The 27,642-nt window shown below is 34.0% G+C and overlaps 2 protein-coding genes across 2 annotated transcripts in view; both read left to right on the forward strand.

Annotated features, from left to right (window-relative positions):
* LOC109412780 (heparan sulfate 2-O-sulfotransferase pipe) overlaps positions 1–27,642 on the forward strand; it is an 848,881-nt gene that overhangs the window by 536,559 nt on the left and 284,680 nt on the right. The window lies entirely within an intron of this gene.
* On the forward strand, positions 19,890–21,199 carry LOC134287437 (uncharacterized). Its single transcript, XM_062849254.1, has 2 exons — positions 19,890–20,814; positions 20,872–21,199. The coding sequence occupies exons 1-2, from the start codon at positions 20,285–20,287 to the stop codon at positions 21,188–21,190; spliced, it is 849 nt and encodes a 282-aa protein (XP_062705238.1). The 5' UTR covers positions 19,890–20,284; the 3' UTR covers positions 21,191–21,199.

A 27,642-nucleotide genomic window follows, 5' to 3' on the forward strand; every position in this document is an offset into this window, starting at 1 on the left:
AGCACTGGAGCAATTACTGAAGGAGCTTCTATAGATATCCAAGGAGAAATTTTCGAAAGAATGTCTAGTGAAACCCATAGAGGAATTCTTGAAAAACTCTCTGGAGCAATCAATGATGGAATCATTGAAGAAAGCTATGGAATGATTCCTGGAGGCGTTCGTCGATGCATCCTTGCACATGTAAAATTGTTTGAAGGAATCGTGGACTGAATTCTTGAAGCATTTCTTGGAACAAACCCTGAAACCATCACTTTCGGAACCCTGCAAGATGCCCATGAAAGAATTCACGAAGAAGAAACTCCTGGAGAAGCCCCTTTTGGAATTTCTGAAAAAAAAATCCTGAAAAGTTCCTGAATACATGGTTAAAGGAATTTCTTAAGGTTCCTTGAAAGAACTCTCAAAGAAATCCCAGGTATTTTGCTCTTAGCATGACGTTTGTTTAAATTTAGAAGTGAAAATTCGTATAGCAGTAGCACATAACTGCACTCTATAGTAGCATATGGTTCTACAAGGTCGTACCGGAATCGGTTCCGGTATATCTTGAATATTTGGCATGCTGTTTTTGTATTCCATGAATAAACATCAAAAAATTTAGCCATTCAACCAAGCTTGTTTTTTGGTAAAATTTTATGATAAGATTGTAGTGGTTCTCTTGGAGAAATTCTTGGCGAAATGTCCCGTGGTTCTCGACTAAAAAAGTATAATTTTGGATAAAAACCTTAATTATTTGAATAGTTTATTTTTCGTGATATTTTTTCTGGAACTCTGAAATATAGATAATCTTTGAGTTGGCTCGATATTAAAAAAAATAATCTAGCCCCCCTCTGGCTACGCCTATGGTTGTGCAACTTGTTTTGCATAAATACGCAATTGCTTGAAAATCATAAAACATATGGGATTTTGAGATAAAGTCGAAGTTATAAAAAAATTGTATATTTTTCCTGAGAAATTCCAAGTTTTCTTAATAGATCTTTGACAAGAATGATATCAATAATGATCTACAAGTTTGTTTTGGATACATATGCAAATATTTTGAAATCATAAAATGTTAAATAAATCGCGATCAATTTGAAATCACAACAAAATTGTATATTTTTCCCGAAAAATTCGAAGTTCTCTGATTTTTTTGTAGTTCTTTGGCCAGATTTATATCAAGTTTGTTCTGCAAACCTTTCCTGGTTACAAACAAAAATATATTAAAATCATAAAAATTCTAAGATTTTGAGATCAATAAGATGTTATAACAAAATTGTAGATTTTTCCTGAAAAATTTGTAGTTTTCTGATTTTTTGTAGTTTTTCAGCCAGATTTATATCAAGTCTGTTCTGCAAACTTGTTCTGAATAAATACGCAAATATTTTAAAACCATAAAGTGTATGGGAATTCGAGATTAGTTTGAAATTATAACAAAATTGTATATTTTCCTGAAAAAATCGTAGTTTTCTGAATTTTTTGTTGTTCTTTTGCCAGATTTATATGAATAATATTTTGCAAACTTGTTTTGAATAAATTCGCAAATATTTTTAAATCAAAAAATGTATGGGAATTCGAGATTAGTTTGAAATGATATCAAAATTGTATATTTTTCCTGAAAAATTCGTAGTTTTCTGAATTTTTTGTAGTTCTTTGGCCAGACTTATATCAATAATAATCTGCAAATTTGTTCTAGATACATACGCAAATATTTTGAAATCATAAAATGTATGGAAATTTGATATTAGTTTGAAATTATAACAAAACTGTATATTTTTCCTGAAAAATTCGTAGTTTTATGATTTTTTTTGTAGTTCTTTGGCCAGATTTATATCAATTATGTTCTGCAAACTTGTTCTAGATAAATACGCAAATATTTTAAAATCATTAAATAAATGGGAATTCGAGATTAGTGTGAAATTGTAACAAAATTGTATATTTTTCTTGAAAAATTCATAGTTTTTTATTTGATTTTTTTGTACTTCTTTTATGAGAAAAATATCAATAATGCTCTGGGAATTTCTTCCTTAAGTATATGCGCTCATCTATATATATAAAAATGCAGTGGCATACGTGGAACCGCGCATAACTTGCGAACGGTAGGTCCGATTTTGATCGTCTTAGTTTTGTTCTGTTAGTTTTCACCCAAGGAAGGTTTATGAGGCAAAAAACATGGAAAAATTAAGAGTTTTTGAAAATCGATCTTACATACGTTTTGTGACCGGGGGCTTGGTCTTGGATAGAAACATGAAACGTCAAAAAACGCAGTAGGCAAGACAAAGTTTGCCGGGTACAGCTAGTTTTAAAATAAAAAAATACATTGGCCATCGCGACAAATTTAAAGTTACAAAAGAAAATATGTTTTTTTCTGTATTATACGTAGTTTTCTGTTTTTTTGTATTTCTTTGGCCAGATTTGTATCGATAATGTTCTGAAAATTTGTTTTGAATGAATACGCAATTATTTTAAAATCATAAAATGTATGGAAATTTGAGATTAGTTTGAAATTATAACAAAATTGTATATTTTTCCTGAAAAATTCGTAGTTTTATGAATTTTTGCAGTTCTTTGGCCAGATTTATATCGATTATGTTCTGAAAACTTGTTCTGGATAAATACGCAAATATTTTAAAATCATTAAATGTATGGGAATTCGAGATTAGTTTGAAGTTATAACAAAATTGTATATTTTTCCTGAAAAATTCGTAGTTTTTTGAATTTTTTGTTGTTCTTTGAAGAGGAAAATATCAACAATGTTCTGAGAATTTCTTCCTTAACTATAGGCGCACATTTTAAAATAAAAAAATACATTTGTCATCGCGACAAATTTAAAGTTACAAAAGAAAATATGGTTTTCTCTGTATTATACGTAGTTTTGTGAATATATTGGAGTGTTTTGAGTGATGAATAATCACTTAAATTACACTGATAGCTTTATAACACTCGTGTGGGCTATTCACCATCAAAAAATCATGTGGCCATCGCGATAAATTTAAAGTTCTGCAGGAACATAAAAATCTTACGAAATTTATAACGACTTGCTCTGGGTTTTTTTAGTACTAGAAACTAGAATTTTGATCAGATAAAATTTTCAAAACATGCATACTGATCCAGAGATCCTAAAAAAATCATTGCTAAAAAAATTTTTGAAATCGGACTTGTAACGGCCGAGATATAGAAGGTTGAAATTAGCGTTCCACTTCTTTTGAGGCATTGACGTTCGTGTAAGTGAAAAATAGCATCGACGCTGGAGTGTTAAGATGTTTTCATTTCACCTACAAATTTTCTTGTGAATCGGTGCAGTACTTTTTGTTGTAGCAATGGAAGAGTAGAATGTGCGCCATTGAATTTTGTACAGTCCCTAGTTTTGCTTGTCAGCTCTGTAACTTTTGAATTTGGCAAAGAAAATGGCTGATATTTTGAACACAAACCTTTCAATTCACATTTGTTGCATAAGCAAAATTTCAAAAAAATGGATGCACTATAAACAATTTTACTGTCGAAACATGTATTGGGACTGAATGTGATTTTAGCCCTCCAGACAGCAAATAGTTTGCACCCTTTATTTTTTCGATTGTAGAGTAAATGCGGGGAAAGTTCGCACCTAACAGACTTCACAAAATAACTATTATCTTGAAAAGTCCATGAAATTCCATGAATATTCTTTCCAATTTGTAGGCTCATTTCTAATCCTCTGAAGAGAAATTAGTTTCAATTAACTATTTTATAAATTGTGTTTAAAAACACAAATGCTTGGGTAGAACCTTAGAAATTAACTATTCCACATAGGTCAAATGCAACAATTTTCATATTTAATATCACAGCAAGATGTATTGCAGTAAAATGTAAAACTTACCTTAAGTTCAAGGAATAGTAACAGTGCAAGAATCACTTTGAATTTTATTGCTTTAATCACGCTTCAAATATTTATAAACTACATAAACTATTTATAAACTACAACTATTTTCTTATATATCGATTTTTCTCTTGCTATAACTATTTACTAATATTATTTTTTCTCTTTCTTTATCACTTACTTAGCTATTGAATATAATTATCACTAAACTATAAACTTAATCACTATTTATATACAAAATAAAAGATCTTTCAAAATTCTGGCTGCGAAAGTTAGTCTGTGAAGTGAAGTGTTCTCTTATAAGTAAATTCGAGTTTTTTATATTTGTTAGAAATAATTTTAAAGTTGAGAAAAGCCTTGCAGGGTGGTTGAACCACATCAACCTGCAGGACTATAAACGTTCTATAATGTCCTCAAGGACTTCCTGGGTTAAGGAGCAATCTGTTGACATTGAAATCATAAAGAAGTGAAGTGTTTTCTTATAAGTAAATTCGAGTTTTTTATATTTGTTAGAAATAATTTTAAAGCTGAGAAAAGCCTTGCAGGGTGGTTGAACCACATCAACCTGCAGGACTTTAAACGTTCTATAATGTCCTCAAGGACTTCCTGGATTCAGGAGCAATCTGTTGGCATTAAAATCATAGGTAAGGCTGCTATAGCTCAGTCAATTTTGAACCGATTGACTTAATTTTTGAGACATGATCAGACACGCACAGTATCTAGCCATGTGCAGAAATTCAAGTCAATCGGTTTGGAATTGACGGAGTTATAGCAGCAAGTGCCAAAATAGGTGCTCCTGCCCAAATGGTCCCAGACCCTAATTCGTTTGATTTTATAGCCCACGATCAATCTAGTTTAACCTTTCAGGACGCGCGCCATCAAGCAGCTGAAACTGCACCGCGCTCGCGCTGTATACGACGAGCGAGGTTTTTTGGTGTTGTTATACTTTTTACAACAGCGCGCGTGCTGAAGGGTGTAAAAACATGCGGAACTGTTTGTTGTCACGCTGTTTGTTTTACCCGCATGCAATTTTTACAATCTGCCACCGCACGAATAGAAGCCACCAAAACCAAACGAAACGGCGATGGTGACATAATGATGATGATGAAGCGCAAATGTGATGATACGCGGCGCGTCACCTTTCACTGCACCTTTGTTTTCACTGCACCGTTCACCCAAACGACTACGCGCCACGCGGATCATTCGTATTACCCCAACTTCCCTGTATAATATGTATAAAATATAAAACTGTAAAACTGGCTGTTCATTATGACATTCATACTGTCATCGATTCTCTAAGGATTTTTTTTTTGACAAACAACCAAGCAAACCAAAAGACATGCAATTGATGTCTGGAAGGAGAGAAACACATCGTGCGATTCGTAGTCAAATACCGTTACAGTGTCTTCCAGTAAACCTGTTTTCAGATTCTTTCATTCTCTTCTCCGTTCATAGTAGCTGTTGGCTGGAAGCTCCAAGCATAGGGGAGGAAGGGGTAACCCCGTCACCTTAAGCATTTGGATTTTTCAAAATAAATGTAAGACGAAAATTGATATTTTCAGTACGCAGAATATTTGATTCATTAGTTTTTTATAAGACTTGTGCATTGGAATTTTCAAATTATGTTAATTCTGGCGAACAATGCACATAACACAACCATATTAAATATTGATGTTTTTAATTCAGTGCGGGTAAGACCGTCACCCCTATGGGGTAAGTCCGTCATATATATTTTTATATTGATACCTTTGAAAATTTCAATTTTTAAATATTTTCAAAACATTTTTGAATTGCAGTGATGGTTTACCAATCATTCTACAGTCGAAACTCTTTTTAAATCACTGGTCGGGGGGCACAATTGGAATCCGCTTTTAATAGGAGACTAAGCTTATGGAATTTGGGCTTTTTGGGGGTGTACCCAATTATCCGGGGTGTGTTAAGAGATAGCGCAATACTTTCTTCGGCAAAATTTTAGGGTTTGAAAAGATCTACCATTTAGAATTTTGGTTCATATGATTAGTTGGTAACTTGGCCGCCAGAGGCGCCACCAACAGTTTGATGCCAAATTGCACTACAGGAACCATATTAGGTTGTCAAGCAAACGTTACGATATGCGACAGCTCAAGACCCTGATAATTAGAAATAGTGTCTTCGGAAAAATTATTGGATACGCTAATAACTTACAGATGATGAGTTACAAAGTTCGAAATTCCTCCACTGGGCTGCGCTAGTGAGCATGTTAATTTTCCAAACCTCATATCTCAGAATCCAATGATTTGGTGTCTTCGGCAAAGCTGATCAGTATGACATAGACTTACATAAAACGGGACACGTGTTTCGGAATTCTACCACTAGGCGGCGCTAGTGAATTTGCAATCGCTGAAAAAACAATCCACAAATTATGCCCTTAGAAGGTCCAGAAGGAACAGGAAGAGTCCAATCAGGAACTCCTGGAGAAATCCTAGTAGATTTAGTTGGATAAACCGTAGGAAATACTGAAAGAAACCTTAGAAAAAAAACCCCCGCAGGAATCCCAGGAGAAACCCATATGGGGTCGTCCATAAATGACGTAGCATTTTTTTGACGATTTTTGACACCCCCTTCCACCCCTCGTAGTCTATTTTCAAATACGTAATACATAGCTAGTAGCATAATTCGAGACTCCAACTCACCCCCACATAAAATGCTACGTCATTTATGGGCGACCCCTATAGAAATTTCCCTGGTTGGTCATCAGTTTGTAGTTGCGTGGCATCTAATAGAAATGCCTAGCCAGTTCAACAAACATCTGGTGATCCGAAGAGCATGACGGTGTTACCCCCGCCGATGAGTGACGGGCTTACCCGAAAAGGCCACTTTTCTTAAATTATACCGTAATTTCTGAATAATTGTTGAAACTGACCATTCAATGAATCTTGGCACTAAAGAAAAGTACAGAAGAGAATACATAATTGATGAAAGTTAATTTTTGCACTTCTTTTGTATTCCAGAAGCTAAATTCTATCGACGAAATATTACATCCGCCGTTGGTACTATGACGCGTGCGTTTGTTTTGTTTATTTTCTTCGTGTTTGACAGGTCAATTTTGGTATCATTTGTCTCGAAAGAGTAAAAATGGTAAAAACAAATAAGGCGTGTGGCCAAAAAGCTACTAAATAACTGTTTTCTGGTAAAATCATTGGGGTGACGGGCTTACCCACCCTGACGGTGTTACCCGCTTTTCCCCTATCAATACAATTACCGAATTCAAATAGTCGTATCTCGTGTCTGACAAACACAGCCACGATCAATTTGCTTTACTCAATGGTTACAATCCACTATGCGCTCTCATTCAACAGAATCTCTGAGCATGTTTTAGTTAATTCAGAGGCGGCCAGAGAGAGGCTCGAATAGAGTTGTGGCACAATACAAGTTGAATGAAGCATATTGCATGTCATTCATTATGTATTGTATTTTAATCAACTGTGGACAAACGGTTTTTCTTGCATAGACAAACTATCAGCATTGTCATTCCATCGCGGCTCGTTCAGCTACTAGCAAGCAAACAAGCAACTCTGAGTGATTTTTCGCAGACTAACTTTCGCAGCCAGAATTTTGAAAGATCTTTTATTTTGTATATAAATAGTGATTAAGTTTATAGTTTAGTGATAATTATATTCAATAGCTAAGTAAGTGATAAAGAAAGAGAAAAAATAATATTAGTAAATAGTTATAGCAAGAGAAAAATCGATATATAAGAAAATAGTTGTAGTTTATAAATAGTTTATGTAGTTTATAAATATTTGAAGCGTGATTAAAGCAATAAAATTCAAAGTGATTCTTGCACTGTTACTATTCCTTGAACTTAAGGTAAGTTTTACATTTTACTGCAATACATCTTGCTGTGATATTAAATATGAAAATTGTTGCATTTGACCTATGTGGAATAGTTAATTTCTAAGGTTCTACCCAAGCATTTGTGTTTTTAAACACAATTTATAAAATAGTTAATTGAAACTAATTTCTCTTCAGAGGATTAGAAATGAGCCTACAAATTGGAAAGAATATTCATGGAATTTCATGGACTTTTCAAGATAATAGTTATTTTGTGAAGTCTGTTAGGTGCGAACTTTCCCCGCATTTACTCTACAATCGAAAAAATAAAGGGTGCAAACTATTTGCTGTCTGGAGGGCTAAAATCACATTCAGTCCCAATACATGTTTCGACAGTAAAATTGTTTATAGTGCATCCATTTTTTTGAAATTTTGCTTATGCAACAAATGTGAATTGAAAGGTTTGTGTTCAAAATATCAGCCATTTTCTTTGCCAAATTCAAAAGTTACAGAGCTGACAAGCAAAACTAGGGACTGTACAAAATTCAATGGCGCACATTCTACTCTTCCATTGCTACAACAAAAAGTACTGCACCGATTCACAAGAAAATTTGTAGGTGAAATGAAAACATCTTAACACTCCAGCGTCGATGCTATTTTTCACTTACACGAACGTCAATGCCTCAAAAGAAGTGGAACGCTAATTTCAACCTTCTATATCTCGGCCGTTACAAGTCCGATTTCAAAAATTTTTTTAGCAATGATTTTTTTAGGATCTCTGGATCAGTATGCATGTTTTGAAAATTTTATCTGATCAAAATTCTAGTTTCTAGTACTAAAAAAACCCAGAGCAAGTCGTTATAAATTTCGTAAGATTTTTATGTTCCTGCAGAACTTTAAATTTATCGCGATGGCCACATGATTTTTTGATGGTGAATAGCCCACACGAGTGTTATAAAGCTATCAGTGTAATTTAAGTGATTATTCATCACTCAAAACACTCCAATATATTCACAAAACTACGTATAATACAGAGAAAACCATATTTTCTTTTGTAACTTTAAATTTGTCGCGATGACAAATGTATTTTTTTATTTTAAAATGTGCGCCTATAGTTAAGGAAGAAATTCTCAGAACATTGTTGATATTTTCCTCTTCAAAGAACAACAAAAAATTCAAAAAACTACGAATTTTTCAGGAAAAATATACAATTTTGTTATAACTTCAAACTAATCTCGAATTCCCATACATTTAATGATTTTAAAATATTTGCGTATTTATCCAGAACAAGTTTTCAGAACATAATCGATATAAATCTGGCCAAAGAACTGCAAAAATTCATAAAACTACGAATTTTTCAGGAAAAATATACAATTTTGTTATAATTTCAAACTAATCTCAAATTTCCATACATTTTATGATTTTAAAATATTTGCGTATTCATTCAAAACAAATTTTCAGAACATTATCGATACAAATCTGGCCAAAGAAATACAAAAAAACAGAAAACTACGTATAATACAGAAAAAAACATATTTTCTTTTGTAACTTTAAATTTGTCGCGATGGCCAATGTATTTTTTTATTTTAAAACTAGCTGTACCCGGCAAACTTTGTCTTGCCTACTGCGTTTTTTGACGTTTCATGTTTCTATCCAAGACCAAGCCCCCGGTCACAAAACGTATGTAAGATCGATTTTCAAAAACTCTTAATTTTTCCATGTTTTTTGCCTCATAAACCTTCCTTGGGTGAAAACTAACAGAACAAAACTAAGACGATCAAAATCGGACCTACCGTTCGCAAGTTATGCGCGGTTCCACGTATGCCACTGCATTTTTATATATATAGATGAGCGCATATACTTAAGGAAGAAATTCCCAGAGCATTATTGATATTTTTCTCATAAAAGAAGTACAAAAAAATCAAATAAAAAACTATGAATTTTTCAAGAAAAATATACAATTTTGTTACAATTTCACACTAATCTCGAATTCCCATTTATTTAATGATTTTAAAATATTTGCGTATTTATCTAGAACAAGTTTGCAGAACATAATTGATATAAATCTGGCCAAAGAACTACAAAAAAAATCATAAAACTACGAATTTTTCAGGAAAAATATACAGTTTTGTTATAATTTCAAACTAATATCAAATTTCCATACATTTTATGATTTCAAAATATTTGCGTATGTATCTAGAACAAATTTGCAGATTATTATTGATATAAGTCTGGCCAAAGAACTACAAAAAATTCAGAAAACTACGAATTTTTCAGGAAAAATATACAATTTTGATATCATTTCAAACTAATCTCGAATTCCCATACATTTTTTGATTTAAAAATATTTGCGAATTTATTCAAAACAAGTTTGCAAAATATTATTCATATAAATCTGGCAAAAGAACAACAAAAAATTCAGAAAACTACGATTTTTTCAGGAAAAATATACAATTTTGTTATAATTTCAAACTAATCTCGAATTCCCATACACTTTATGGTTTTAAAATATTTGCGTATTTATTCAGAACAAGTTTGCAGAACAGACTTGATATAAATCTGGCTGAAAAACTACAAAAAATCAGAAAACTACAAATTTTTCAGGAAAAATCTACAATTTTGTTATAACATCTTATTGATCTCAAAATCTTAGAATTTTTATGATTTTAATATATTTTTGTTTGTAACCAGGAAAGGTTTGCAGAACAAACTTGATATAAATCTGGCCAAAGAACTACAAAAAAATCAGAGAACTTCGAATTTTTCGGGAAAAATATACAATTTTGTTGTGATTTCAAATTGATCGCGATTTATTTAACATTTTATGATTTCAAAATATTTGCATATGTATCCAAAACAAACTTGTAGATCATTATTGATATCATTCTTGTCAAAGATCTATTAAGAAAACTTGGAATTTCTCAGGAAAAATATACAATTTTTTTATAACTTCGACTTTATCTCAAAATCCCATATGTTTTATGATTTTCAAGCAATTGCGTATTTATGCAAAACAAGTTGCACAACCATAGGCGTAGCCAGAGGGGGGCTAGATTATTTTTTTTAATATCGAGCCAACTCAAAGATTATCTATATTTCAGAGTTCCAGAAAAAATATCACGAAAAATAAACTATTCAAATAATTAAGGTTTTTATCCAAAATTATACTTTTTTAGTCGAGAACCACGGGACATTTCGCCAAGAATTTCTCCAAGAGAACCACTACAATCTTATCATAAAATTTTACCAAAAAACAAGCTTGGTTGAATGGCTAAATTTTTTGATGTTTATTCATGGAATACAAAAACAGCATGCCAAATATTCAAGATATACCGGAACCGATTCCGGTACGACCTTGTAGAACCATATGCTACTATAGAGTGCAGTTATGTGCTACTGCTATACGAATTTTCACTTCTAAATTTAAACAAACGTCATGCTAAGAGCAAAATACCTGGGATTTCTTTGAGAGTTCTTTCAAGGAACCTTAAGAAATTCCTTTAACCATGTATTCAGGAACTTTTCAGGATTTTTTTTTCAGAAATTCCAAAAGGGGCTTCTCCAGGAGTTTCTTCTTCGTGAATTCTTTCATGGGCATCTTGCAGGGTTCCGAAAGTGATGGTTTCAGGGTTTGTTCCAAGAAATGCTTCAAGAATTCAGTCCACGATTCCTTCAAACAATTTTACATGTGCAAGGATGCATCGACGAACGCCTCCAGGAATCATTCCATAGCTTTCTTCAATGATTCCATCATTGATTGCTCCAGAGAGTTTTTCAAGAATTCCTCTATGGGTTTCACTAGACATTCTTTCGAAAATTTCTCCTTGGATATCTATAGAAGCTCCTTCAGTAATTGCTCCAGTGCTTTTTTCGATAATTCCTCCTGGAATTTCTCCAGGGATACCCGTCAGCAGAAACTGGAATAATTTGAAGTATATCAGCAGGAATACCAGAATTTTACCAGAGATTAGCTAAAAATTAATCCAGGAGCTCCTTTTGTCCAAAAATTTTTGTGACATGGATTTCAATTTTTTTACCTACATAAATTCTGCAGAATTTGATAAGAAAGCTTCCTGGAATTCCCTAAGGATTTTCTCATGGGATTGCTTCCGGGATTCCACATGGGATTTTTTCAAAAATTCCTCTAGGTTTTCCTTCAAGAATTCCTCCAGGGATTCATCCTGGAATTTCTTCTGTGTTTCTTTCAGGAACAACTCCACACTTTTTAGAATTTCTTCAGGAATTCCTCTTGGAATTCTGTCAGGGACTCCTCCAGGAATTAAGAATTAATCCAGTTCATCCTACAGGGACTGTTTAGGGATTCTCTTAGTCTTAGGAATACCTCTAAGAATCGCTTCTGCAATTTCTTCAGGAATTCTTCCTAGGATTCTTCCAGGAATTTCTCAAGGAATTCCTCCAGAAATTATTCCAGGGATTCCTCTGTGAATTGCTGCAGAGATTCCCCTTAAAACTAATCCAGGGGTTCCTTCAGAAATGCCTCCAGAGAATCCTCCAGAAATACCTCCAGGAATTCTTCTAGAGATTCCTTCAGGAGTATTTCTAGAGATTCCTTCGTTAATCCCTACAGACATTCCTCTAGGAATCTTCCATGCCACAAAAGATCAGCTTATTGGACACAGTGGCTTAATTTCCCCAACAGGGGAGGAAAAAATCCTCCATGGATTCCTTCAAGAAATTCTGCAGTTCTTAACTCAAAAATTACTTCTGTGATTATTTCTGGAACAACTTATTTTAAAAAATCCTCCAAAGATTCTCCCAGGAACTCTTCTTAGGATTCCTTCAGTAACGCCTCCAGGAATTAATCAGTACTTGCTCCAGGAACTGTTTAGGGATTCCCTTAGGAATTCCTCTTGAAATTGCTTCCGAGATACCTTCTGGAGTTTCTTCAGGAACTCTTCTAAAGATTCCTTCAAAATTTCTCCAAGAATTCCATCTGCGATTTCTTCAGGAATTATTTTTTGTATTCCTCACTAGATTAATCCACGAATTTTTCTTATGAATTCCTTTAGGTTTTTTTTCCAAGGATTTCTCTGGGAATTCCTGCAGGAATTTCTCTAAAAACTCGTACAGGAATATATCTAGAGATTCCCCCATAATTTCCAATTCGACCAAAAAATCCATGCATTCCTCCAGTGGTTCCTCCAGTTATTGCTTCCGAGATTCTTCCAAGAATTTAACCTGGAATTCATATAGTAATTTATCCAGGAAATCCTTAAGGATACCTCCAAGGATTTTTTTCAGAGACTCCTACAGGAATTCCTCCAAAGATTTTCTAAAATTACTTCAGAGAATCCTCCCAGGAATTCCACCAGTAATTTTACTAGGCATCTACCAGGAAGGTTTCCTGGCATTCTTTCAGGGATTCTTCCTTGGATTTTTGCAGAGATTTCTTCAAGATTATTTTAAGGACAGACTTGTTAGAATCCCAAAATGCAGCCACAATGGCCGACTTTGGTACCTACTCACGATTTCGAGAGCACAAAACTCTTCGTAAACAAAAATAGGATACCTGTTCTTTTTATTTGAAGCTTATTACAAGAGCAAGAGCAGAATAATAAAATGCACTGTTGTTTGAAGCTTGCTTCTTGAGATTTGTGCGTCTGAAGTTCTGATGCATTGTTGAAGCGGGATTTCAAGACGTTTGTCCTTAAGCGATTCCTCCAGGAATTCCACCAGTTATTCCCCCAGGAATTGTTTCAGGGACTCCTCCAGAAATTCCTCCTAATTCTTCCAGAAGATTCCTTCAGAATTCCATCCAGGAATTTCTCCAGGGTCTCCTCGAGGAATTCCTCCAGGAATTTTGCAGGGCATTTTTTCAGAAGTTTCTCTCAGAGTTCATCTACAGATTCCCCTAGCAATCCATCCAGTAATTAATGCAAGAATTCCTCCAAAGATTCCTCCACGAATTCCCAAAGGAATTCCTCCAGGGATTCCTTCAGGCATTCCTCCAGGACTTTATCCCGGAATTTCTCCAGGAACTCCTCTAGGTGATACTCCAGAAAATACCCCTAGAATTTTTTCAGGAATTCCTCCAACAATTTCTCTAGGGATTGATCCGAGAATTGTTTCTGGACATCCTTCAGAAATTATGTCAGAAATTTCTCTAGGAAATTTTCCAAGATTACCCTCAAGAATTTTGCACGGACTCCTCCAGGCATTCATCTAAGAATTTCTCCTGAGATTCCTTCATGAATTGCTTCAGGGATTTCTCCACCAATTCCTCCAGAGATTTTTTCAGGGATTCCTCCAGGATTCCTTTGAATATTCTTCCAGAAAATTCTCCAGAAATTCCTTTTTTCCAGCAAAACCGCTAGGGATTTCATAAGAACCTTTTCCGGGAAATTCGCCAGGAATACCTTCAGGAATTTTTCATGGATTCCTCCAGATACTCCTCCAGGAATTCCTCTAGAGATTTCCCCAGGGATTTCATCACAAATCCCTTCAAGGATTTCTCCAGGGATTTCTTCAGGAATTCTTTCGAGAATTTCTATAGGAATTCCTCCAAAAATTTCGCTAGAAATTCCTCCAGGATTTTCTCAAGGGTTTTTTTTTTTCAGAAATATAAAAATAATATACAACTCCCAGAATTCCTCTGGAGATTCCTCTAAAAACTTATCCAGTTATTCTTTCATGAATTCCTCTAGAAATTCCTCTAGGAACTCCAACGGGCATTCCTCCAGGATTTTATCCAGGAACTTCTCCAGGAACTCCTCCAGGAAATACCACAGGAATTGCATCCTTTAGAAACTGTGTCAGCAATTCCTCTAGGGATTCTTCCAGGCATTTCTCCAAGAATTTCTCTGGATTTCCATCAGGGATTGCTTCAGGAATTACTCCAGAGATTTTTCCATGAATTTTTCCACGGTTTTTTTTTCAGGGATTTTCCCATGGATTCCTCCAGGAAATCCTTCGAAGATACCACTGGGAAATCCTCCAAAAGTTCCTCCAAGGATTCTTCCAGGAAATTCTCTATGGATTTCTTCAGAAACTATTCCAGGTAGTTGATTGATTTAGCTATATGAGAAGAATATAGAAGCCCTAGGCTGGTTCGTATCTTTCCAGGAAGTTCTCCAGGAATACCTTCGTGAATTTATCATGGGTTCCCTTAGGTATTCCTTCAGCGATTTCTCCACAAATTTCTTCAAGGATTCCCCCAGAGATTCCTTAAGGAATTCCTTAGAGGATTTTACCAGGAATTCCGCTAGAAATTCCTCCAGAAATTCCTCAATGGATATTGTTCAGAAATAGAAAAATTACAGAAAAATAAATATTAATCTCCCAGAATTCCTCTGGAGATTCCTCTAGAAACTCATCCAGTAATTCTTTCGAAAATTGTTTCTAGGAATTCCTCCAGCCATTCATCCAGGATTTTATCCAGGAATTTCTCCAGGAAAAACACCAGAAATTTCATCAGGAATTCCTCCAGCAATTGCTCCTGGACATCCTACAGAAATTATGTCAAGAATTCCTCAGGAAATCCTCTAAGGATTTATTCAGAGATTCTTCCAGAAATTTCACCATGACTACTTTCAGGAATTTTTCAGGTTTTCCTCCAGACATTCCTCCAGGAGTTCTGCCAGAGATTCGACCAGGGTTTGCTTCAGAGATTTGTCCACGAATTTCTCCAGAGATATTCCCATAGATTACTCCAGGGAATCCTCCAGAAATTCCTCCAAGGGTTCTTGAGAATCCTAGTGGAATTTCTCAAGTGATTTTTTCAGAAATTCTCCAGCAATTGCTTTGGAGATTTCTCCTGGATTTTTTCTAGGGATTACTCCAAGAATTCATCCAGAAAATTTCTCCAGGAATTCTTGCTGGGTCTTATCCAAGATTTTTTTCAGGAATTACGCCAGGAATTTGTTCAGAAGTTTCTCCAGGCATTCCTCCAGGATTCTCACTAGAAATTTTCCCAGGAATTGCTTTAGTGATTCTTCCAGGAATTCCTTCAGGCATTTCTTGAAGAATTCCTCCAAAGATTCCATCTGAAATTTCTAAAATATTTCCACTAGGAATTCCTCAAGAGATTTCTTTTGAAATTTTTCTATGGATACCTCCCAGAATTCCTCCAGGAATTTCTCCAGAATTTCGTACAAGGAATCCTCCAGGAATTGATCTAGGATTTCTTCTAGGATTTCCTCATGAGATCTCTTCAGATATTTCTCTAGGTATTCCTCCCATAATTAATACAGGAATTCATCCAGGTATACATCTAGAATTATTCCAGGGATTCCTCCGGGAATTCCTCTGGGATTTTTTTACAGGGATTCTACAAGGCTTCCTCCAGGCATTTCTGTAGGAATTGCTCCAGGAATTAATCCATGTGTTTCTTCAGGGATTTATCCAGAAAGTTTTCCAGGGATTGCTCCATGAATTCCTCATGGATGATTTCTTCAGGCTTTTCTCTCAGGTTCGCTTTAAGAATTCATTTAGGAGTTCCGTCGAAAATTTCCGAAGTCCTTCTATCATCTTTTCAGTGAAGTACCCAAGAACTTCTCCAGGACTACCTGATGATTTTTTTTTAATTTTTCGAGATTTTCTGGAAGAATTTTTTCAGCGAATAGTATTTGAAGACAATTTGAAAAGGATTTATACAGGAACTAAGAAATTCTTAGCTAGTTCTCAAAAGATCTCAGCTATAATTTCTCATGAATGTTTTGTAGATATTAACAAAAAAAAATCAGAGCAAAATAATGCACGAGTGAATAAAAATCCTTAATCTTCCAGGAATTGGCCACCGCTACCAGAAACACGTTGATTTTTGTAGATCTCTGTATAACGTATTAAATAATGTCTTCAGAATATAATATTATTATATCCAATTTCATCATATTGCGTTTAGTTATGAACGTACTAGGTACAAATTTGCTAAGGGGGCTTGCCCCCCCCCCCCCCCCTGACCGAAAAGCTGGCTACGCCCTTGTGCACAACACTGCTGATGTAACTCTGCCTAACAAACTACAAAAAATACAGAAAACTACGATTTTTTTTAGGAAAAATATACAATGCTGTTATAATTTCAAATTGTCAATATTCCATATATTTGCGTATTTATCTGAAATATATTCGCAGAACATTGTTGACATTATTCGGGCAAAAACACTACAAAAAATCAGGAAACTACGAATATTTCCGGCAAATTTATAATTTTGTAATAACATAAGATTGACATAATTCTGGTCAAAGAGCTACAAATAAATCAGAAACTATTAATTTAAAAAAAAAAAATACAATTTTTGCAAGTTGATCTCAATTTCTAATTCATTTTATGATTTAAAAATATTTGCGTTGTACATTCAAAACATCTTTGGTTAACCATATTGATATAGGGTAATTGTTCCCTTCGTTGTGGTAGTACCTAATGTTGCGGTAGTGGCGTTTGATCACTTTTTCGACTGAAATGTTACCAAAAGGCATTTTTAATAGATGCATTATGCTTTAATAATGAGATTGCACTTTTTGTGTGCTTAAGATTTGCCCAAAAATCTATTTAAAAAAAAAAAAATTCCCTCATATTTCTGCTGCAGTGTTCCTATTGTTGCGGTATCCCATATGATTTCAATGGGATACCGCAACATTAGGAACCGAAATTAAATTTTACCTCCATAATAGAAACAGTGTGCCTATTGTTGTGGTATGCGATTTTTGATCGAAAACAGAGAGAAACGATAGTTTTCATATTTTTCCGGGCAAATTTGGATAGAAAACTACCTACTAACGTTTTGAAACCCTTTATTAGATAAAAAGATCATATTTTTTTAAACTAATTTACCTTATTACCATAACGATCGGCACACTTACCCTAGTTCTGATCGAAAAACAACGAAAAAATCGGAAAAATACAAATTTTTCGAGAAAATTATACAATTTTGTTATAACTTCAAATTGATCTCAGTATTTCATACATTTATGAATGAAAAAAATCCACATTTTTCCGAAGCAAATTTGCAAACCACTGTTTATATTATGCTAGCTAAAGCACTACAAAAATTAAAAAAATTTCAAAATTTTCCGAAAACATACATTTTGATTATAACTTAAAATTGATCTCAGCATCCCATACATATTATGATTTCAATATACATAGTTGCACATTTATACAGAACAAGTATTTTTAAAACTCGTAGTTTTCTGATTTTTTGTAGTTCTTTGGAGAGAAAACTATCAACAATATTCTGCCAACTTGTTTTGGATAAATACGCAAATATTTTAAAATCATAAAATGTATGGGTAATTAAAATTAATTTGATGTTATATCAAAATGGTATACTTTTCCTATAAAATACGTAGTTTTCTGAATTTTTTGTAGTTCTTTGAAGAGAAAAATATCAACAGTGTTTTGAGAATTTGTTCCTTAGGTATATGCGCACATTTTGAAATAAAAAAAAATACATTGGTCATCGCGACCAATCGCGACCAATAATAATCTACAAATTTGTTCTGGATATATACGCAAATATTTTAAAATCATTAAATGTATGGGAATTTGAGATTAGTTTGAAGTTATAACAAAATTGTATATTTTTCCTGAAAAATTCATAGTTTTTTTGAATTTTTTGTAGTTCTTTGATGAGAAAAATATCAACAATGTTCTGAGAATTTCTTCTTCATACGCATATACGCGCTCATTTTAAAATTGGCCATCGCGATAACTTTGAAGTTACAAAAGAAAATATGGTTTTCTCTGTATTATACGTTGTTTTCTGAATTTTTTGTGGTTCTTTGGCCAGATTTATATCGATAATGATCTGAAAAATTGTTCTGAATAAATACGCAAATATTTTAAAGTCATAAAATGTATGGGAATTCGAGATTAGTTTGAGATTGTATGATTTTCCTGAAAAATTTGTAGTTTTATGAATTTTTTGTAGTATTTTGGCCAGATTTACATCAATTATGTTCTGCAAACTTGTTCTGGATATAAACGCAAATATTTTAAAATTGGACGTTAAAATTTTTATAAAGGACCTGAAATTCACTCCGAAGCGGTTTCTGTTTTGATTTCTAGAAAATTTAGGGCTAACTGATCTTGATGAAATTTTCACGACTTTATTTTTATTATATTGTTAATTCATGGGCAAATTTTCAGATGTTTTAGAAAAGTATCAATAAAGTTATAGCCTAAACCCTTTCCACAATGAGTGTACAAGAATCCCAAAACCTCGTTTTCTAGTGTCGGAGGTATCTCCGCTAATACCCATACCAATGTTATATTCAACACGTTGAAAAAATATCGCTTTTTGTACTCTGCATTAGCTGGTGGTGGTGGCCAACCGCGCGAGTTACGGAAGGTTATAGAACCCAATTGTTATTAATGGTTTTTATTTATTTAATTTGAAGTTTGATCATCATTTAATAGCATCTAGTGAAATAATCAATATTTACTAAGGTATTCGTAATTATGCATTCAGTCAGGCTGCTCCAAAAACTAAATATGAAAAGGTTCTCTGGACAAACAGAAAGGTTTTGAGGCTTGAAAATATTGTTTATTACTTACATATTTCACCTCCACCCCCTCGTATTTTTGGCCAAGTCAGTCAATATACTTTCTTCATAAAACTATTAGAATTTTTAAGTGAAATTTGAATCTATTCAACAAATACGATGAGTTTTTCATTTTGACAAATTATACATGTCTTCTTTTTTTTTAATCATCTAATTGATATTTTCCATTATACACGAGATGGCCAACATATTTGGGATAAGTATTTTTTTTCCCTCAACAAAAAGTTCGACTAGCTGTTACTTCAGTGCTTGAAAAAAAAATCTTTCATATCGACTCTTTGTCCATATGTTATATGTGCATCATTGGTACACATTTGAGCTCCATTGACTAATCTTTCGCAAAGCTAGAACCGTTCTCGTTAAACACTATTTTTTTGACAACAACAAAAATTTTTGATCTGCCATTTCTTGGAAACTAGAAAACCGCGAATCGAAAGTAATTTTGAACGTTAATCGAAATTAACTCATCTTCATAAAGCAAGTTTTGTATTAGAATTGAATGAGACTTAATGATATATTTTCCATTAATAAAATATTTCAGTAATACACAATGACTCGTAGATTCACAAACCAACAAAAAGCAGACTTTGCGCGATATTTATTGCAACATCCGGTCGATTGTTTCGATTTGGGCATGGATGAGTATATGGAAGTGTGCAGTTTGATGAAAGTTGGGCCAAATGCAGTGAAGAAGAATAAGTTTGTTAATCTCATCAACATGAATCGATTATTAGGGGAGTTTAAGACAAACAAAGAAAAATGGGTAAAAATACTCAACAGCACTGCGAGTTCTACAACTGAAGAAATCTTGGAATTGGATACATTTGAAAATCGCAACGAAAACTGCCGGTGTGAAGATTGTTTGAGGCGTAGCAGTTGGAGTGGTGTACGAAGGTACAAGTTCAGTCAGTACGAATATAAAGCAACTGAAATGCTTATTGAAATGCAACACGAGGAATGGCTGAAGTATTCAACCGTTGATGGGCGGGGAAATTTGAAATTAAAACCTGGTAAGTATTTTTTTATGTTCATTGTGCTTAAAATTCTATACCCATGCTTCCGTTTCCAATTCAAAATATGTACTGTTGACTTTCAATTAAATTTATAGGATATGCCGGCATGATCATCAGTAGCTTGAAAAAAGCTGGATGGCCCTGTATGCCAGCTTGCAAAGATAACTACTACTTGGCCACAGAAGAGTGCTTAAGAATTGCGGTATATTGTACGTGGGGTGATGAAAATCCCTGTAATTTGCTTCATTTGGATTACTATCCGAACGACAAGCTCTGTAATCAAGAAAATGGAGCTAAGCGTTTTAAAGTTAAAAGCACCGATTTACCAGAACGACACTGTACCAACACATATAAAGTACCTCAATTGCGAGGAGAAGCAAGAGCCACAGCACTATGTGATGCATCAAAAATGATGCCAAAAGCCCACGGAAATTATCTAATTGCGAATTACGGTGAAGATAATTTCGTAATGCCTCGGGATAAATGGCCTGTCTCGCAATCAGTTTTAAAAAACCTTCGTGCTGAGTGGTTGAACCAATATCGCGTTACATCGGACTTAATCCAGCAACTTCTGCTGATGTGGACAGCCGAGAAACAAATGCCATCAGTGCTTAAGCAGTCACATGAAGATTTTCGGTAATTGATTTCTTCCTAATTCCATGATCATTTGTCATAGATAACATTTTTTTCCAGATACTTCCAGTACCTTGCAATCGGACCGGTCAAGCTCATATTATTGTGTGACGATCAATTAACAATTTTGAAGAAAGAGAAAGAAAGGTACGACGCAAACACAGCGATGAAGCCACCGCGGTTTGCTATTGAAATGGATGCAACTTCCGGTATTTGTGCTGCTTTGAAGGGCTGCGAGGACAAAAGGAGGGATAACTACGCTCTTGTCAGGCCAATTCAAATTCCGGGCGATAAAACATCGACAAAAATGATCACATCCTTCGCTGACTATGTGAGCACTGATCAGTCCAGCAGAAGTATTTTTTTTTTTTTTGAATGAGTTTAAAGAAAACTTCATTCGTAAATTTGGAAAAAATACATGGCCACCAATGAACGGTACAATACATTGTAATACTGTGAAATATTTTGAATTTTTAATATATTTTTTTTCATACTTAGCGATAGTCAGCGATTTCTGCTGGGCACAAATTAATGCGATCCTCAATCTAAGTGGGCTTGATGTGGTGCAATATCTTAATATCATGTATGACTACACCTGCAAATGCGATGAAGAGCTGGAGAAGAGAGTTGACAGCACAATCATATTAGTGTTTTTGTGCATAACGCATCTATCTAAGAATTTCCTAAAGGATTTGGAAAAGTTGGCGGAACCAGAGGAAGTAAGTTCGTTGGGGAATACACTAAACAGCAAAAGCCACTGCGTACATATACAGGGGATAGACATAACTTGTCGAGAAGTGCATCAAATATTCTCAAATTTCTACTGTAAGTTCGTCAACTAGATGTGTATCAGTGGTCCAAAATTAGAAAAGATCGGACCATTCTCCACGAAGCTACAAAGAATATTGAAAAAGGTAAAACTATTTGATAGCCAACTTTGAGCTATAATATATCTGGATTCAATAAACCGGTTGAAATGAAATTTCGACCAATTATGACTTATGTAATGAGCTATGAAAAACCATTGACTTAACTTAATATTTTTAACACGGAAGAAAATTATAACGATTAGATTATTTTTCTAATAAAACACCAAATTTCCCAAAATATCAACATCGTTTCAAAATTCAAGATGCAATTATAGTTCATTTAATTCTCTCTAATTGACTTGTATATAAATGTGTTTTGAAGGAAAGTAACAACATAGCTACCAATAAAAGTAATAGAATGCATATTAAAAATGGACCAACTTACTAAAGAATCATGAAAAAATTAAAATCGCTATAATTTTGTCTCTTGTTAAAAATTTCATGTTAAGTCAAATGTTTTTCAGAGTTCATTAGGCTGATACAAATTTTATTTTGACTTTTTGTCTGCAACCTCCCCCCACCCCCCTAAAAAAATTGTTGGCTGGATTTTGCATTTTGAGGGGGCAGATAAAAAAATATTTATCAAAATTTCGAGTCTTGCTCAAAATTCTTTAACAAATCCGATGAGTTTTTAAAATTTTTAAATTAAATGCTTTATTATTTTTATACCCCCCCCCCCCCTCAACCAGTCAAAGAGTGGTGGGACAAAAAGTGAAATAAATATTTGTAACGGCCTTATATAAGTCATAAATGGTCAAAATTTCATTTCAATCGGTTCATTAAATCCGGAGATATACAGCTCAAAGTTGGCTATCGGATAATTTGACCTTTTCCAATAATCTTTATAACTTCGTGGAGAATGGTCCGATCTTTTTCAAATTTGAACCACTGATGCACAACTAGTTGATGCACTCACAGTAAAAATTTGAGAATATTTGATGCTTTTTTTTCGAAAAGTTACAGCTAATTGAACATTTTTTAAAAAGTGAAAATTTTGCTTGTCCCGATCATTTTGTCTATCTCCTGTAGTTCTGCGTAAACATAGCCATCATCAAAGCAATATTTGATATTATAATTCGAAATTTCATGAAATATTTTAAAAAGCAGACGGTTATGGCATTCTCAGCTATTTACGCTGTTTAGTGGATTTTTTTAAATTATCGTACAAATTGGTACGAAGGTTTTCAGAATACAATGAATTTTTTTTTCAGAGGTAGGGTTTATATACACTCCCGATCAAAAGTTTGGGGTCACCCCCTCAAAAACATGACATTTGTTTAGGCCCATATCTCCGCCGCTTTGCGTCCGATTTCAAAACCCTAGGTCTTATTCGAAAGATTATAAGTCAAAGTTACTTTGAACATGATTTCGGTGAAAGTTTTTCGAACATTTTTGTATGTAAACTTAACCCAAAGCCAAAAAGAATTAAATTTGAATTATAGATGACGAAGATAACACCAAATCAGTTTTACATGTTTTACGACAGTGATTCCAAACTTTTTGCTGATGAGAGGTGCCCCCAAACTTTTGGTCGATGACATTAGGAGGTATTTACTTTATATTTTTTTTCCTAGATTTTTTAGCCAAGTTCGGTAAAAGCAGTTGAAAGCTTATAGGAAATAGGTTATATTGCGACTCTCATCTTAAAGTTTGGTCGACCCAATCTCCAGCGACACTGCCGTAAGTTTATATTGATTTTTTAGAAAATTTGGCAACTTTGGGTTAAGTTTACATACAAATATTTTTGAAAAACTTTCACCGAAATCATGTTCAAAGTTACTTTGACTTATTATCTTTCGAATGAGACCTAGGATTTTGAAATCGGACGCAAATTGATGGAGATATGGGCCTAATAAATGACATGTTTTTGAGGGGGTGACCCCAAACTTTTGATCGGGAGTGTATATATGAACAAACTAAATTGGAAAAAAATCAGGGTCACCTAATTTTCCGGAAAACTTCAGGGAAAAGCAAACATTTTCCACATATTCCACATACTTAGAAAAACCATAACTCAACAACAAAGCATCGTAGGCACAGTTTTTTTTTGTGAAATCATAAGCAAATTTTCTCAGCAATAAAATAAATACAAAATGATAATTTTTTCCAATAAATTTTCCACTGATGAGGAAAATCGGTTGGAAAAGTTTATTTCTTTTTTTATGTCCAATTTGAGGGAAATTGTCCAGATGTTTTCTTTGAAAAATCATAACTTAAAAAACATCGTAGACACAATGAAATCGTAAACATTTTTTTCAGTGACCCACAAAAAATACAAAATAAAAATTGCTTTCCACAAATTTTTCCACTGTTAAAGAAAATTGGTTTGAAAAGTCGAAAAAACTATTTACGAAAAATTCCCAAAACATTTTTTTGAAAGAAATTTCATATGCTATATTCTGTGAAATTTTCAAGATGTGTTTTTTTTGTGCCTGACCAATTTTGTGAAAATTGTCCAGATGTTGATTATTAATTTGCTCAAAATGATCATTACTCAGGAATGAAAAAAACAACACATCTTGAAAGTTTCACAGAATATAGCGTATGAAATTTCCATCCAAACATATTTTTTTAGAAATTTTTGTAAATAGTATTTCCGACTTTTCTAACCGATTTTCCTCAACAACAATTCATTAAATTCTGATAACCTTCGTACCAATTTGTACGATGATAAAAAAAAAAACCCTTTAGTGAATCCCCTTAGCTGCGTTTTTCTTCACTGCAAACTCAAGTCACTGTTATTACGATATATTTCAGATCAAAACCGTTCTAAAAGTTATTTTCGTGGCAATGGTCCACAGCCGAGATTATACAGATGTTTTAAAATATTTCGAAGTGATGGTGAAAGTCTTGAGTGATCCAGACACAGATGTGGAACTGACGTTGAAGCATCTCAACTATGACGAAGCAGACGCATTCATGCAGCAGGCTAACGATTGCGAAGAAAAAACCTTTGAGAAAATGAGCGATCCAATTTACAAGCGGTCGCCGTTTTATAAAGATGCTAAGACAGTTTATGAAAACGCAATTGATGGTAAAACGACAAAACAAAATCAAAATTTCACTTTGGAGTTTATGAAGCAGTACATGGCACTGGTTCCTCTGTGGACAGCCATTTGCCATTTACCGAAATCATCCTCTCATACAGAATTCCCAACGAAGTTCCGTTTCAACACCAACAATATAGAAAGTCACTGGTGTGAAGAAAAAGAAGCTTTAAGATCTGCGGTGTTGGATGTGGGAAAACTTCCGATCCCAGTTGATCGCTTTGTGAGGGCAAAAAAGGATGAAACAAGAGCTGTAATTATACGTTACAGAAATGCCATCCCAAAAAGCAGACTGAACTGCCGGCCGAAAAGCTATAGAAAGCCAATTGGAAGTGATGTCCCAAAAAGTAACTCGGAAATGTCAGAAAAGGATATAGTAAATGCCGAATCGCAGTGGAAACGAGTTCCCAAGCGAGATCGTACACCGCAGAACACTGGACTGGCTTCGAAACGGGCGCGCAAAAGGTTGTTCGACAGAAGTGTGGAAGGCATCGAACTCAAACCTTCAATCAAAACCTTTATTGAACTTAAAACAAAGCTTGATTCAAACGCTCCAGGAAAACAATATTTCATTGGTAGACTGGTCTATCGAGAAAGGATACATTTATTAGATATTCTGGACATCCAATGCTTGGCTGATCATACGGAGTTGTACGAGTCTACGGTTGAGTCGGCATTAACTGCAGTGGGAGTGGACAAAAAAGACACGTACGTGTGCGAGTTCCATGAAGGGCGCCAGCTATATGGATTTGGGCTCTACGAAAATTTCGAATCACTGGATAGCCAAACTTCGGCGCAACATGTGAAAACAGTGGAACACATATTGAAGCACAAGAAGGTGATTGTTCCAATACTGCATAACAATCACTTTTATCTGACATTGGTTGATTTTGCAAAGAAGAGGCTGGAGCTTTTCAACTCCTTGAAAACAACGACGTCTTTGACAGCGCAAGGAGTATTCAACCGGTGGATGGACGTTTTGTCCTTTCTGTGTGCATCCTCTAAATCACTAAAAAATGTGAAGAAAAATCAGCACACTTGGACATACGATGACATTCCAACAACACAACAAAAGGATGGTGTCAGCTGCGGAATTTTTGTTTTTTATTTTGCGGAGCAGCTATTGAATGGTAAGATTTTGTTTTGCAATAAATTGTTCAGAAAAAATTTCATTATTTGGCACTCATGAAAAAAAAAGTCAATTAACCCTTCGTCTGTTTTTTTCCTGAATGCATTATTAAAACACTTTTTCATATAAATCTGTGTTTTAAATCGCCTGGCAAAAAGATGTATTTGATCAAATGCTCAAATACGAATATATATAAAAAACGAACAGATAAAGGGGAAGAAGGGTGCTGACCAAAAAAAAAATATGCTTTATTCGTCTACTTTTATATACAAAGAAACATTAATCTATTATCTATTTAATTGCTTTTGCATATTTATTTCACAGGGAAAACAACATTCACTGACAAAATAGTCGTCAGTGAAAAAAGAAAAGAGATTTTCAAATTATTGAGAAACTTCTTAACTAGTGACATCTGCTTCAACTGCGGAGGAAGCCTGATTCCTATCAATAGAATCAGCTGTGCACAGTGTAACAGACATTGTTGCCTAAATTGCTACCGAAATTCCGATGTTGGAAAAACATTGGGAACGTTTACCTGCAATGGATGTAAATAAATAAAAATGTGAATTCAATGCATTTCGCATTAACAAACGCTTAGTAAGTACTCAAAATAGGTTAAATTTCAATAAATTTAAGTTAAAAATGCAGAAATGGTTAATGAGTAAAATATCATCAATCTTCATTTAAATAATTGGTATATATTTTTCTTTCAGTGAACGACAGGATTTCATTATCTTTTGTGCAACCTATTTATTTAATTTCATGTTTTTCAGTATTGCTTATTATACAGATGAAAAATAAACACACATATATATATCTAACAATTGAACTAAACTTTGTCCAGTAAGGGGCTGATCATAAACCACGTAGACTTTTTGGGGGGGATGAGGGGGGGTTCTGGCCAAAGTCTATGCTCCAAACAAATTTTCAAATTTTTGTATAGACAAAAGTCAACGAGGGGGAAGACCAAATTTTGGTCTACGTGGTTTATGAACAGCCCCTAAAAGTTCCTGCAGTTTCATTCTTACTCTAACGTGGACTTTTTTGTAATATGTTACTACAGTAATAACGGTAAGGTAGGTGGTGCAGCAAAATTATGTGTTTCTAACAGAGCATTTATAATAAATAGAACAAACTATTCATATAGATCTCAACTTTGAATTTTATTCTAACACCAATGAGAAAAAAATATTATTTACTGATAAAAGAACACTACACCTGCATAGATTACCTCAATTTTCAAAGTATTTCTAACATTATATAAAAAAAATTACTGATAGAGCACATTTAACTAATCAAAGATTTCAATTTTGAAAGTCCCTCCAAATATGTTTGTATGACTCGTTTTCTCTTATAAAAAATTATAATTCACTTATAGAACACTTCACTTCTTTATGATTTCAATGTCAATGTGGTTCAACCAACCTGCAAGGCTTTTCTCAGCTTTAAAATTATTTATAACAAATAAAAAAAAAACTCGAATTTGCTTATACGAGAACACTTCACTTCTTTATGATTTCAATGTCAACAGATTGCTCCTCAACCCAGGAAGTCCTTGAGAACATCCCTGCAAGGTTTTTCTCAACTTTGAGAATATTTCTAACAAATATGAAAAACTCGAATTTACTTATAAGAGAACGCTTCACTTCTTTATGATTTCAATGTCAACAGATTGCTCCTTAACCCAGGAAGTCCTTGAGGACATTATAGAACGTTTAAAGTCCTGCAGGTTGATGTGGTTCAACCACCCTGCAAGGCTTTTCTCAGCTTTAAAATTATTTCTAAT

The sequence above is a fragment of the Aedes albopictus genome, chromosome 2, assembly GCF_035046485.1.
Source record: "Aedes albopictus strain Foshan chromosome 2, AalbF5, whole genome shotgun sequence".
In the NCBI taxonomy this organism is placed as follows: domain Eukaryota; kingdom Metazoa; phylum Arthropoda; class Insecta; order Diptera; family Culicidae; genus Aedes; species Aedes albopictus.

Bases quoted from the DNA above. Each gene is read 5' to 3' on its own strand.
- LOC134287437 (XM_062849254.1), top strand. From the start codon at position 20,285: ATGATCATCAGTAGCTTGAAAAAAGCTGGATGGCCCTGTATGCCAGCT. The intron at 20,815-20,871 runs GTAATTGATTTC...ATTTTTTTCCAG, and splicing joins CAGTCACATGAAGATTTTCG to ATACTTCCAGTACCTTGCAA.